Genomic DNA, 14,203 nt, shown 5'->3' on the forward strand with positions numbered 1-14,203 from the left:
TCAGTCGTTAAGTGTCTGCCTTCGGCTCAGGTCATGGTCCCGGGGTCCTGGGATCGAGCCCCACGTCGGGCTCTCTGCTTGGCGGGAAGCCTGCTTCTCCCTCTCCCACTCCCCCTGCTTATGTTCCCTCTCTCGCTGTGTCTCTGTCAAATAAATAAAATCTTTAAAAAAATAAATAAAATAAAACTAATCTGCCATTAAATTGTGTTGGTGAAATGTTACCAGAAGTATTATGTTTTATATCTTAACCAAACACATCACTTATTTTGACATGACTACAGTTATAAACAGACACACACTATGTGTATGGCATGAAACTCCAGTCAGTGAAAATAGCTGTGTGGCCTTGGGCAAAATATTTAACTTCCCTGAACCTCAGTTTTCCTTTTCTGTATGATAGGACACCTAGCTTTTAGGATTCTTGTTAGGATTGGACAAACACCTCTATCAAGCACTAGCATAATGCCCGGCACTTACTTGTCAGTACTGTGTTCCAAGCTTCATAAAGTGCAGTGTATTTTTATATGGTATTTTCGAGGCAGAAAGTACTTTGTATTTAGTGTTACTTATCATACCCAATTCTAAAATGAAACTTTCTATTGCATGTTACTTATCACACTCAACTCCAGGGCCAGAATTCAGAAAATGTAGAATAAATTTTTCTTAGGCTACTTAAAGAACACATGTTTCTTGAGTGATTACCAGGTGTAAAGCATTGTTTCCTATCATTTACAGTTGAATATATTTGAAATCCAGTAAGGGAGAGGTCAATCTGAATTCTATTCCCAGTTCATTTTATAGTCCCTCTTCCCTTTGGTTTTGCTATTTTCCTTTTTCTGTAAGCCTGTTGTAACTTTAAGAAAGTTTTCAAAATAAAGTAACATTTGACTTTGTTCCATAGTCATTTAAAAATAGGGTTGATCAATATGAAGTGTTAGCTAGGAGCACAATTTGGTACTTTTTTATTGATTTCAGTTACCTTCTGTATGTGAGAATGAAAATGATATATGAAATATGCACCCAGGTTAAACAGACCAATTTTCTTCTTACATCTGCAACTACTATAAACAGAATTCCTTATATGGAAGTGACTTTGGTAGCAGTTAGTCTCCCTCTCTCTCTCTCTCTCTCTCTCTCTCTCTCTCTCTTGCTCTCTCTCACACACACACACACACACACACACGCAGACACACAATGCCCACGCACGCACACACACGCACACATGCACACACACAACCTCAAGACTCCAAGCAGCCTTCTGAGCCAGTGTTTTTGTTACTGAGGCCAAGACTTATACAGTGCTTTAGGAATTTTCTGCCATTTAGTTAACTTTCATTAATTATAAAATGCCATTCAAGTTTATAGATTTACAGCCCATGAATATGCTTTGGCATTTTAACAGTTGATTGTAAGCCAGAATCTTGAGGGTTTGAAAGATGTTCTACCAAATAGCTAGTTGCAGACCGATCAAGCCAAGAGGATAAATACCAGGGAAGCCTGCTCAGCAGGGCATGCATTAATGAGAAAGTTGTGCAGAGAAGTTGGCTGTGGGCAAAAGTTGTCATGTGTCATCTGTCCCATCAGTCAGAGCTTCAGCAGCTGTTCCCTGTCACCAGGGCCCTTATGTGCTACTGCTTGTCCAATAGCACTAACAGATACTGGCTGCCTCTCTGGGGGGTGGGGGCTGGGGAAGCCATGGACACACAGACTTACATCGTATGTCTCACTGGCCACCAGTTTGGATGGAAGCTCAATTCCAAAAAGAGAGACCAAGCGCCAATTCCTTGGTCTTTCATTAGACCACGAACCAAGATATATTCTCAAGAGAATTAGTTGGATTTTGGAGAATCTATCTGTTTTTGACTAAAAATGTAGGATGGAAATGTAGGAAGATTGCCCACTTGAACACAAAATATGTCCTAAATGAGAGATGAGAGCGCTTTGTCCACCAGATGCTGGATTATCAGTACTGCATGATCACTGAAGAAGCTTTTCTGGTGGAACAGAGCAATGCAAAAAAAGACTGGAAATGACAAGCATTCCTTTTGTGATAATGCAGCAATCTGCCAAATGGGATATATCCCAGTTCTGATGATGGACAAGCCTCCAACAGTTTCCGTTTTCCCTTGTATTCCAGAGACATCCTTAGAGGAAAGGATTTGAGGGCATTAGTATCACTATCTGTCTGATTCTTGTGTTGACATTTTTAAAGTGCCATTAATCATAGGAAATGGAACTTAATGATGTTGAAAAATACCCAGCCAAGAACTATCAAGAAAGTAAGCTACAGCCCAATATTCAGATGAAATTGAAGGGGGAAATGGTTTAACCCTTTCTTTTTTTCTTAGTTAACTTATTACTGAACTCCAAAGCTAGGTAATTGAGAGGCAGCAAGCAAGGGAAATGGTAAACATAGAAAAGGGAAATTGAGAAAGGCAGATATTTTTATTTTGTAAATATTGTGGCAATAAATTATACATTATATAAAAACAATAGTCATCTCAAGATTATGTTATTAAGGTCTTACTTGCTTCCACACCTTCCATTTTGTAAGCAAGTACTTTTTCTTTTTGATATCCCCCCCCATATTTTTCCTTTGGACTCTGAATACTTAATGTACTTGATACAATTTAATCCACGTGAAGCTTGATGTCAATGGAATTTGAGAATTAGTAGGCTGACAGTATGCTTGCTTAGGTAACACTGTCATCATGGATACTCAAAAAAAAAGTACAAAAAAGTATTCATGTGCCAGTGATATGGCACATGAATAACAAATTTTCATTTGTCAAAAGCTGGCCATGCTTACCGGATATTTTGCTGGATTTTGAAATCATCAGTTCATTGTTTGCCTATTAGCTAATTTAAATTCAAATGAGTATTCCTAACTCAAATTTAGGAAACATAAGGTAAACAGGTATCCTTATTTAGAAAATATGTTTGACACTAAACTCTAACGAACATTACACTGTAAAGCGTTTCTGATGCTGATTTTGAGAACACGCTTCACTGGAAAATAGCACAAGAACCTAAGTCCATCCCCTCCTTTTTTTTCCAAGACAGGTCATTCATTACAGCATGAGACACACATAGATTTTTAATCAAGACTGATTGATTGGTTGGTTGATGATATATGGATCTGAGATGATTGAATTTTAGGGTGACCTGTATAAGGACTTTGGAAAATAAGTAATATTATTAATAAGTGCTGGGTTTTTTGTTTGTTTGTTCCTGCAGGTTTTTGTCATTCATCAGAGGGACACTGTATGAGATTGGAAAGCCTGAAATGGAACAAAAAATAAATTCATTCCTTGAAAAGGAAGGAATAGAGAAAATTGCAGAAAGTTTGCAAACAACAGTTCACACCTTACAGGTCATCATAGATGGTCTCAGCCAGCCTGAAAGCTTCGATTTTCGAACAGGTAAATAATTAAATTTGAATAACAGCACCTTCATTTACATAGCTCACATAATCTTCTATGGCCCTCACAACAAACCTCTGCCGTAGGCAAAACTGATACTATTCTCCATTCTGTACATGTGAAAACTAAAGCATCGTGCCCTTTCTTCAAAGTCATTGCAGTTGGTTAGCATCCAGAGCCAAAGCAAGAAGCCAGGTCTCCCGACGACTCCTTGTCCCATGCTTATTTTCCATCACACTAGACTAAATGCATCACACATTGGCTGCTGTGTGCATGGAGGCATACATTTTTCATAATCCTTTTGTAAGCTCTTCTTATCTTGTAGGAGCCAGAAGTCCAAGGTAAGACATTCAGTTCATAAACTAAAAAGTGAATCTTCTTCCTAAATTGCAGCCTTCCAAGTTCCTGGATTCTGTGTCAGTGAACACATTGAACAAATAAGATACTATCTCTCTGTTATTTTCCTTCTAATTAAAAGAGCTCTCAGCTTTCAGCATAGGTAGATGGTGAGGGAAGTATAACAGCCATAGTTGTTGAGGGCAATGACCCGATGAAAAAGAACTAAGGTATCAAGTGACCCACTTCCTAAGGATATTTGAATAGGAAGCTCTGAGATTTAAATGAATCTGCACTTGTCTCATAACCAGTTTTAGGATACTGTGTTTAAGGCTTGGTTCTTTTCATTCTGAGTTAGGCTCTGTTGAGGGGGGTCAGACGTGCTTCTTTGAAAAGGTTTAAAGGAGTTTAAAAACACACCCAGTAACGGGCACCTGACTGGCTCAGTCGGAAGAGCACGCAAGAGTTGTGAGTTCAAGCCCCACATTGGGTGTAGAGATTACTAAAAAATAAATAAACTTAAAAAAAAAACACCCAGTAAGTTCATTATACTATTCCCTTAACTTTTCTGTAACTCAGAAATTAATTTTTTTAAAGTCGGAGAAAAAATATATAAGATCTATGACAAAAATGTAGGAGTAGGAGCCTCCAGGGTGGTCCATCCAAAGTGGATGTTTCAGTAGACATATCCATCTCTATTTGGAGGCCTGATACCGTTGTATGTGAATTCCCTGGGTATTGTTTAGCAGGATACTAAGTTCTTAAACAGGGGGGGCTATGAGGCTGGTATGCCTAGGACACCACATTAGAAGATTGGTAAATATGCTCTCTCTAGCTGCAGGCCTCCTGTACTGGTTTTCTTGATCGTTTTTCTGTCTTGGTGTTGATTGCTCTGTTTTCCCAGTTACGCTGCAGACTCAGAGCGAAAATCAACATTCAGATTATATGGTTCAATTAAACAACCAACTGCTAAGTAGAGGTCCTCACCTTGTCATGCCCTTAGTGAGCAGAAACACAGATGCATCTGGGCTCTGGACCGAGCTTACCAGTTACTGCAGTGTTTATCATTGTGATAAGTGAAATTTCAAATAAGTCTCTTTAAACTCACTTTGGAATTGGCCTTTGCCCTTTGTGTAAGTCACAATTTTCAAAATGTCTGAAAGCTTTTATTTTAATACTAAAAATATCCCCAAGGGGGAAGGCAGACAGTCATACTTTTGAAGAGGCAGATAGTATTTTGGATGTTTCCTCATTACAGTATTTATAAACATTACATCTTTTCTTTTCTTCATTTTCTCAAAAGTATTTCCTTCCTTGATGCCTCTTTCTTTCCCCATACTCATCCTGTCTTCTGACAAACTTGATTCTATTTTATTAACACTCTGGTTGCCAGTTATTTTCCATAATTGGAGTCATCAGAAGCAGCTTAGTGACAGCCGACTGAATTTGTTGCCTTGGCAATCAAAGTGTTAAAGTTTGCCTGGTACAGGGAGGATTTTCTGATTTCTCAGTGGCCCAGGCTGTCTTCAGGAACATGTTAAGTAGTTCCTGACTCTGATTTTCCATGCAAAATTAAACTACGCAGCTGATCAGGAACCCTTGGGGAATCTATAGCAGCTGGACCTCTGTAAGAGAATAGAATTTCTAAGCATAAAAACAATGCCTGTGAGACCTCAGAGCCCATCCTACCTCTGCCCTGATCAATGACTTAGTTTCACTTTGCTTTGACGCAGTCTTTGCCCAGTGTAATATTACAACAGGTTTTTTTGCTTTTGGAATCCACTACTTGCAGTGTCAGGGAAAATTCTACAGAATCAATTCCAGTTTTCACATATTCCTTTTTTTTATGAGGAAAATGAGATTTGAAGTTTAAAGAGGGTTTTTGTTTTGTTTTACCGGAAAAAGGTGAATTTAGAAAAAAAAAAGAACAACTTGATTTCAGGATGGTTGGATGGGGGAGGGGAACGAAGAGGTGGCCAGTTGTTAGTACAACTGTAAAGGATAGCTTTAACAAGTAATCAGGATCAAGCCAACAGCTGTGGAGGAAAAGGAAGTGGGATGGGTGGAGGGAAAATGAGGCCTTAGTAAAAGGAGATCCAAGCTTAGAATGTTCTTTGTTATTAGAATCAACATTCAGTAATCCTAGGAAAAGGGGCCAAGAAGAGCATGGGAAAATGGAATCCACAGATAACCCAAAAGCCCCATTTAGACTGTTAGTTCTACCCTTCTCCCTCATAAAAACTTTGTTGTTGTTTTTGTTTTGTTTTTACTAGAGCCATGATTCCTTGGTATGCTTTATACCCACTTTTGGGAGGGCTGGTGTTAATGAACAGAGAAATGTACAATGGGGTGAACAAGAAAAGAGGGCTGTAAGGAACTTGAGAGCAGGGATCTGTGTGTCTTCATCTTTGTATCTCTAGCACCCAGCGGAGTGCCTGGACAGGAGATCATACTAGGAGCTAATAAATGTTTAATGACTTGAACTGAGAAAGGAGAAAGATTAGGTACCTGGCTGCTCTGGGTTTCTGAGCCATAGATAATCAAGAATGTATTAAGTTTTGATTGGACAAGTATATTCAAAATGGACAGAAATTGATTCCTGAATTCCAAATTCGTGGAGGGAAATGAGAGAAGAGAACATTTTAATTTCAAATGTTGATGTACTTTCTACCACCTTTAAACAGTTTGCAAATTCAGGTACCGGGGGAAAAAATCTCCCAATTTTCTGTCTTTAAAAGTCTTAACTTTCCCAGTGTTTGTGATTTGGCCTTCTATATTCATTGAGCAAAGATATTTTCTCATCACCTCCTCATAAAGAGGAAAATAAGACTCTCTACTCTTCCCAATCCTTGTGTATAGTGCTAATGTTTGCATGCTAGCAAGATAGAGTTTGAGGAGAAGAAAATGAGTAAATTTTCTTGTGTTGTTCCTACTATGTGAATGCTGCTTCTTCAATTAAGATGCATTTTCTCTGAAGGCAAGCCTGGGTTTCAGCTCTTTTAAGTTCCCTCTCAGTGCTGACTAGTGGTCTGGGCACATAACTGATATGTAGTAAATACTTATTTACTAATGTATATTGTGTCCCGGAAGTATAGTATCTACTATTTACACTGTCTTTTGTCCCCTTTTCCTTGTAGATTTTGATAAACCTGATTTCAAGAGAAGTATTGTCTGCTTGGAAGACCTGCAGGTTGGGACAGTTCTTACAGGCAAAGTCGAGAATGCCACTCTGTTTGGAATTTTTGTAGATATAGGAGTGGGGAGATCAGGGCTGATTCCCATACGAAATGTAACAGAAGCAAAACTTTCTAAAACAAAGAAGAGAAGGAGTCTTGGACTGGGCCCTGGAGAAAGAGTGGAAGTCCAAGTACTCAACATTGACATCCCCCGATCGAGGATTACTCTGGACCTCATTCGGGTGTTGTGAGTGTCGCACTAAAGATCAAACACTGATTTTATTTTCTCATTTCTAGAGATGGGCAAGAATAAGTCAGGTGTTTGTGAATTCTAGGTAGCAGATGAGAAAGAATTCACTCAATATCAGAAGTATTTTTCAAACACTTTCCTTACTTTTCCTTCTGAATAAATAGGAAACTAACAGCTCAATTTCTTTTCCCCTTAAAGAAAACAACTAATAGACATCCTCATGTGGTTTTATTTAGTAATGATTTTCTGACCCAAATTTTATTTTTTGTACTTCATCTTTGACTCCTTTTGCATTTTGTATAACAGATTGTCGTTTCATTTCTACTTGCCAGCTTGCTTTGCTGGACTTGTATGGAATTGTCTTCTTGATTTGAATTGTACGTTGTTTCTTGACATAGGGCAGGCAGTGGTTAGCCCTCCCTTTTTACAGATTTTTTAATCAGGCCTTTTGGACTTGATTCATGATTTTCTCTTGCCAAGCAAATAAAAAATATGCCAATTAGATAGATCCTGATGTGTTTGTAACCATCAAGTGAATGGCTCAAAACATTTCTGAGAAGTATATATGTATTGATCCCTACAATAAAGTTCTGTGGCTAGTGACCTTGTTTTTGTTATGTTGACTCAGTGAATGACCTAGGAGTCCTTCCTAATTAAAGATGTGGCACATATTCATGCAAATTTCATATAAGCCAACTGTGCCTTTGGGCAAGAGGGAAGCCTTGGGAAACTTGAAGAATGGCATTCAGTTTGACTTTGCTTAGCACTGAAGGTATTTTCTTTCTTAAGCATTAGAACTAAACCTCAAATGGGGAAAGAAATAGCCTTCCTAAAGAGTGACTGTAGATTAGGTGTGAAGGGGCAAAAAAAAAAACAAGTAGATAAAGCAAATGACTCTTAACTCTGTTTTTATTCAGTGGAGATGGTAAGTATTAGCATAACCATTCAGGGTCAAAATTATTTAAATAGAGCCCACACTGGACTGGGGTCTTGTCCATTCTGGCTGCCCTGGTTAATTTGCTTAATGGAGTCATTTGCATGACTGAATGAGTACCTGGTTTTCTTCATGTGTAATGAGTGGAGGATGCTTACTAAAGAGGGTGACCGTCCTGCTTTTTTGCCTGGGACAGTCCTAGTAAACACTCATTGTCCTGGTAGAGGTTTTTCATAGTACTTCTTTTTATTCCCAAACTTCCCCATTGTTCATAATAAATCATATGATCATCGTAGTAGTATAGTCCCTTACAGAGTGGTAAATTGGACTGTGTTTATTGACGGTTCTGCCTGGTAGTTTGCTAATCTCACAATATTCAGTCTTCCAACTGGTGTACGTAGATCTTTTTAATGCAGTAGCTCCCTTAAAAGTTGTGTAACTCAAGGCTTGTTTTCCTGACAGTTTCATTTCTGAAACGCTTTTCTCTCTTTCTTACTGGTCTTCAAGTGACAATGGATCTTAATGTTGTAACTTTTAAGTTGACCTTCCTATTCCTTCCAGTGTTCTTCCTGGTTCATAATTTGTAGATCAGTGATGAGTAATATGCGCCCAGAGAGTCTTATTCTGAAGCCTGCAATGTAATTTCAAACAAATGCTTTTTTTTTTAATTGAGGCATAATTGGCATATAACTTTATGTTAGTTTCAGGTGTACAACATGATTTGATATTTGTATGTATTTCAAAATGATTACCGTAATAAATCTAGTTAACATCTATCACCATATATAGTCAAACAAATGCTTTTTGGGAAGAGGCCTTCTCCTTGGCCACTTTGAATACCAGAACCAGAGCAGTGGAAGCAGCTCCGTTGACCTGGTAGCTAAGCCCTTGTAGACACAAGAACTTGATATTGCACTAGGTTGCATGGTTTGTGCTGTCTAGCCCAAGCATCGTGGAAGCTCTGTAAGGCCTAGCCTGGGAAAAGTGGGGCATGTCTCTTTCGTCTTGTACCCCTAGAATGTAGCATGGCGCTTGGTGATCAGTATGTTCAATTAATCCTAGTCCCTATCCTACCAATAATCCACAATGTGCTTTTGATCTGGTGTCTTTACTTCTCTGGTCCTCCTTTTCCCAAGTTTAAAATGGGGATGATGGTAATAAAGCATTCATTCTCCTAGAATTTTTTTTCTTTTTCTTTTAATATGTTATGTTAATCACCATCCATTACATCATTAGTTTTTGATGTAGTGTTCCATGATTCATTGTTTGCGTATAACACCCAGTGCTCCATTCAGTACGTGCCCTCTTTAATACTCATCACTAGGCTAACCCATCCCCCCCCCCAGAACCCTCCAATTTGTTTCTCAGAGTCCATAGTCTCTCATGGTTTGTCTCCCCCTCCAATTTCCCCCCCTTCATTTTTCCCTTCCTGCTATCTTCTTCTTTTTGATTCTCCCAGAATTTATTGGTGGCCTCCTGAGTGCCAGGCATGGTGCTGGACACTGACCATACAATTATGATGGAAAAATAGACATTATCCCTACCCTTATGGAACTTAGAGTCTATTGAGGAAAAAAGAATCATTAACCGAGAAATCACATACAAATATAAAATTACAAGCAGAATAAGCAATATAATGGTGACAGCATATAATAGATAGGTTTACCTAGTCAGAAATGTCAGAAAATGTTTCAGTGGGGTTTGACTGAAATGTGAAAGATGACCAGAAGTTAACTAGGACACATATTTTGTTGACCTTAACAAGAATTGTTTCTGATGAATGGTGAGGGGTGAGAGCCTGATTAGAGTGGGTTTAAAAGAGAGTGGGAGGAGTTAGATTTGGGATAGCGAATATAGACAATTTGTTCAGGAGGTTTGGCTGTTAAGCAATAAGAGAAATATAGTGGTTAGAAGGGGAGAATGGAGTTCAGAGAGAGTTCTTGTATTTTTTTAAGAAGAAATAATAATATGTACAAGTGGAAATGAGCTAGTAAAACTAGAAAATTTGAGATAGGAGACAGAGGAGAATTGCTGGAGTGATATCCTTGAGTGGATGAGACTGGGTGGAATGTAGTACACAGTCTGAGATAGAAATATAAACAGTTTGTCCGTATTAACAAGAGAAGATTGTATGGGCCCAGATGTAGGTAGGAGGCTGTGGTGATGGGAGCTCATCGAGGATCTCCTTGGGTCGCTTCTATTTTTCTCATTGAAATAAAAAGGAAGGTCATCATAGGCCTGAAGATCTGGAGTAAAGGGAGTTGGAGGTGTGAGAAGAAAGGAAAAGAAAAGGAAAACAAAGCAAAGGATGAAAGAGTAAAAAGCCTAGGGAAATAGAGTATGACTTCTGGGCAGTGTTAAATGTTCCACTGAGGGGTCAGGGTCAGTCAAGTGGAGGATCGGTCCACTTGCTTATCTATTTTTCTTCCACCACAGCAGCAGGGTGAGTACAGGTGGAGAGGTAGATCTAATCAGGGTTGGGAGTTTGCCAAGCAAGTAAAATGGACAGAAAGGCAAGGAAGTTGAGGGCATGTAGACAAAGAAATTGTTGACCATGGAATTTAAACTCCGTAAGAAGGAAAGCAAGAGTATAAGGGGAGAATGAGGGGCAGTGAAAAAGTACAGGATTAATGATTGTAGGTCCTGAGGGAGGAATGTTAGAGTGGGGATAACAGAGGACATAATGAGTGAAAGAGTGGCTGTCAGCAGTGGGATGCTTAACTCTGAAATGACAGGTTTCGGGGTTGCAGTGCTTGGTAATTACAAAGGGTAGGGAATGATTACGGGAATAAGTAGCAGAGGTAGGGGACAAGGATAAGATCGTTAGAAGGAACTGAGCCACTTCAGGAGGGATTATGTGGATAATTTTAGGAGGCTGTCACAGTAATGCAGGCATAAAATAATGGTGGCTTGGACAAGAATGTTAGTGGTAGAAATGGTGAGATGGCATGGGATACTCTATGTATTTGGAAGATGAAGGCAGAGCCAAACAGGATTTCCTGGTGTATTGGATAGAAGACGTGAGACAGACAAGAGTCTAGGATGGTTTTGGGCCTAAGCAACTAGAAGGATGAAATTGTTATCTACTGAGGTGGAAAAGGCTGTCTTGGACAGTTTTAGTGAAGGACTTCATTTAGAACCAGTTAAATTTGAGATCCTCATTAGACATCTAAGTGGAGATGCCAAACAGGCTCTTTCAGCCTAAAGTTCCGGGGAGAGGACTGGGCTGGAAGTGTCGGTGGCCAGCAGCATAAAACTGTACCCACAGCCACAAGGCTGACTCAGATCACCAATGTGTATAAATTCTTTGAACATCTCCCTAAGGGCAGGAATCTCTCTTATCGTGGCAGGGCCTGCCTGGGTGCCTATTCAGAATTCTCCCCTCCTTCCTTACTAAAAGAATTCGGATCTGAGGGGAGCATAATGTGACTGATGGACATGGATGTGGCCATGGGGTGTAGTCCTGGCCAATGAGTGTAGGTAAAAGTCAGGGGACGGGATTCTAGAAAGGCTAGAAACAGTGGGGACGTCAGGCCCAGCTGTCATACTTTTTTTATCCTTTGCCCTTGCCCCCCTTCCTGCTCAGAATGCGGACAGGACGCTGGAGGTGCTGGAGGTCAGACAGTGACAAACACTCAGTAGGGACGGCTGGACAGAAAGATAGAAAGTTCCTGAACCCATCTTGGCATTGTAGAGTCACACAACAGCCCTGAATTGCCTACTCTGGACTTCACATTAGGTGAGAAAAACAAGCTTTATTCATTCAAGCTGTTGAGGGGGCAGAGGGAGGTTTACAGTAAAGTGTATTCCCTAATATGCATTTATGTGGTGCCTTACTAAGTCCCCTGTACATAGAAAAAAACTAGCATGTGACAGGGACTCAACAAATGTTGATTGGATGAATAAATATAAAAGAGTTCAACAAAAATGATCGAATATAAAATGTTCCCCAAATCCAGTTTTCCTTAATCATGTTAGACAATATGATGGAATAAACAGTTCCCATTTATTACAACAACACACGATAAAATATCTAGAAATAATCTAACAAACAATGTACAGGATCTGTATGAAGATAATTTAGAAAACTCTACTATTGAATATAAAATAAAAGTAGAAAACATTAAGGCATGCCATGTTCCTGGATTGGAAGACATGGTTTTGTAGAAAGATCAGTCCTCCAAAAATTATTATGTGTCTACTTTGGGCACAATTCTAATTATTCTAATCAGCTTTGCTTTTGTTTGTATGTTTATTTACACTTAAGTTAAAAATTAAACTTATTTGGAAGGATTATGTGAAAAAAGTCAAAACAATACCTTAAAAGAATATGAGGGAATAGTAAGTATGAGGGAATTTGTCCTTCCAGATATGAAAGTATAGTGAAGAGCTGCCATAATTTAAACAGTGTGGTACTAACACAGGAAGAGACAAACAGAAGGGAGGAATAAACAGAATTCAAAATCAGTGGGGATTTAATGTACATTAAAGTGGCATTTCATAGTGGGGCAAAATCATATTACCATGCTACACACAAAAATACATTCCAGATGCGTTAAACATAAGTAAAATGTTTAAAGAACTACAAGCAAACATAGAAGAGCTTTACAAAGTGATTGAGAAGCCATGGTTGCAGAATGCAAGAAAAACAGAACAATGGGCCTGTAGACTCACAGTTCCACTTAGAAGACATATTTTGGACGCCCAGCATGAGACCCTGTGCCAGGTGCTGGGGACAAAAGATGAATATGATATCTTCTGAGGATGTCTGCAGCCACGGGGAGCTGGAATTTAAGCTGTAGCGCAGAATATTTTAAGTTAAATCTCATGGGCATTTTGGAGTTAAACCTGGCTGCTATCTACTTTAGAATATGGTATCATCCCAAATCATTTGAAGCCACAAGACCCTCTGGAATACTTGGTTTTGTATTAATGGAGTGCTCATGTTGAGGTGTCTATATATCTGACCCTGACCTCAGAGTTAGCACTTGTGTTAAAATTGGAGATGGAAAGAAGGGACAGAATGGAAAAAAACAAAAATACGTATTTAGTCAGTCTTTTCATTTTGGCTTCCTGCCTGAAATCAGCCATAATGAGTTGGATTTAAATAACAGATCATGGAGAACTTCAGAATGACTGGGCTTATTGCCAGAGCAGTCTGTTCCACAGGAAGAAAGATATAGATTTCTTCCCACTCACTCATTTTATATGGTGAAGATGATTCTGTGTGTGGAGGCTGGGTTTATTATTTAGAAGGAGCGTAGGATAAGCAGACTCTGGTCCTGTCAGCACCAAAAATTACCTTTTTAGAAATTAAACCCTTCCCCCAGAAAAGATTTGCTATTTACGTAGCTCATATCAAGAATCTAAATAAGGATTATAATACCCCCCCAAGTATTTTTAAGGAGAAAAGTCTATCCCAAGAAGAACGGAAATAAATTATTAATCTAAATACTACAGGGAAACCTCTCAGATACCAGAGAATTTGTCAGAGCTATATAACCCATCTCATGTGACAGGTCAATCTGAGCAGAAAAATCTGAAGTTAAAAATGCAGTGTTGAAGGGAGAGATGGGGTGACAGACAGAGAGCAGTGGAATAGCCCAGCATTGTTTGTCTCAAGTTTTGAAAGTCTTGTTTTATTTAAGTAATGAGGCCAAATGTAAGTCTCCAGATTTGTCATAGAATTTTGCAAAAGCAGTCAAGTAACAGCCTGCTGTTAGCCTGCTACTAAAACCTTCTCAATTCTGAGGAACTTTCCACCTCCTTACTTCTAGCCAGGCCTACGGTACCTAGGGAGGTTTTCCGCAATGGAGCAACTCCCCTTCGGATGTCTATCTCTGGTCGCAGTGGTGGTTCTTTGATCACTTGGCATTTGCCCACCTGTTTCCCAGGTTTGAGTCTCTTGGCAATGAAGAAGAAAGTGGCACCAGTGAAAGTCAAACCTAAGGTTTGTTCAAGTTCTTTGCTTCACAAGGTTAAAATGATTCCATGAAGCTAAAACTCCATATGCCAGTTGAGTCAGATTTGGTATAATTTGCTGCTTGGGTAACCCAATTTTCTAGTAAACCAATAACCTCACTTT

General features: G+C 39.2%; 1 protein-coding gene and 1 long non-coding RNA gene across 4 annotated transcripts in view; both read left to right on the forward strand.

The window, feature by feature from the left end:
* The window catches only part of SRBD1 (S1 RNA binding domain 1), a 207,856-nt gene extending 200,069 nt beyond the window's left edge, over positions 1–7,787 (forward strand). For both annotated transcript variants that reach the window (XM_078056613.1, XM_078056614.1), the window contains exons 20-21: positions 3,238–3,422; positions 6,896–7,787. In XM_078056613.1, coding sequence (XP_077912739.1) covers positions 3,238–3,422; positions 6,896–7,185 — 475 coding nt within the window. In that variant the 3' untranslated portion in view covers positions 7,186–7,787. The remainder of the gene's footprint in view (positions 1–3,237; positions 3,423–6,895) is intronic.
* Positions 7,788–9,659: 1,872 nt separating this feature from the next.
* The window catches only part of LOC144379238 (uncharacterized), a 59,559-nt gene continuing 55,015 nt past the window's right edge, over positions 9,660–14,203 (forward strand). For both annotated transcript variants that reach the window (XR_013441838.1, XR_013441839.1), the window contains exons 1-2: positions 9,660–11,857; positions 13,896–14,068. This is a non-coding gene — a long non-coding RNA (uncharacterized LOC144379238). The remainder of the gene's footprint in view (positions 11,858–13,895; positions 14,069–14,203) is intronic.

This window comes from Halichoerus grypus, chromosome 10 (genome assembly GCF_964656455.1).
Source record: "Halichoerus grypus chromosome 10, mHalGry1.hap1.1, whole genome shotgun sequence".
In the NCBI taxonomy this organism is placed as follows: domain Eukaryota; kingdom Metazoa; phylum Chordata; class Mammalia; order Carnivora; family Phocidae; genus Halichoerus; species Halichoerus grypus.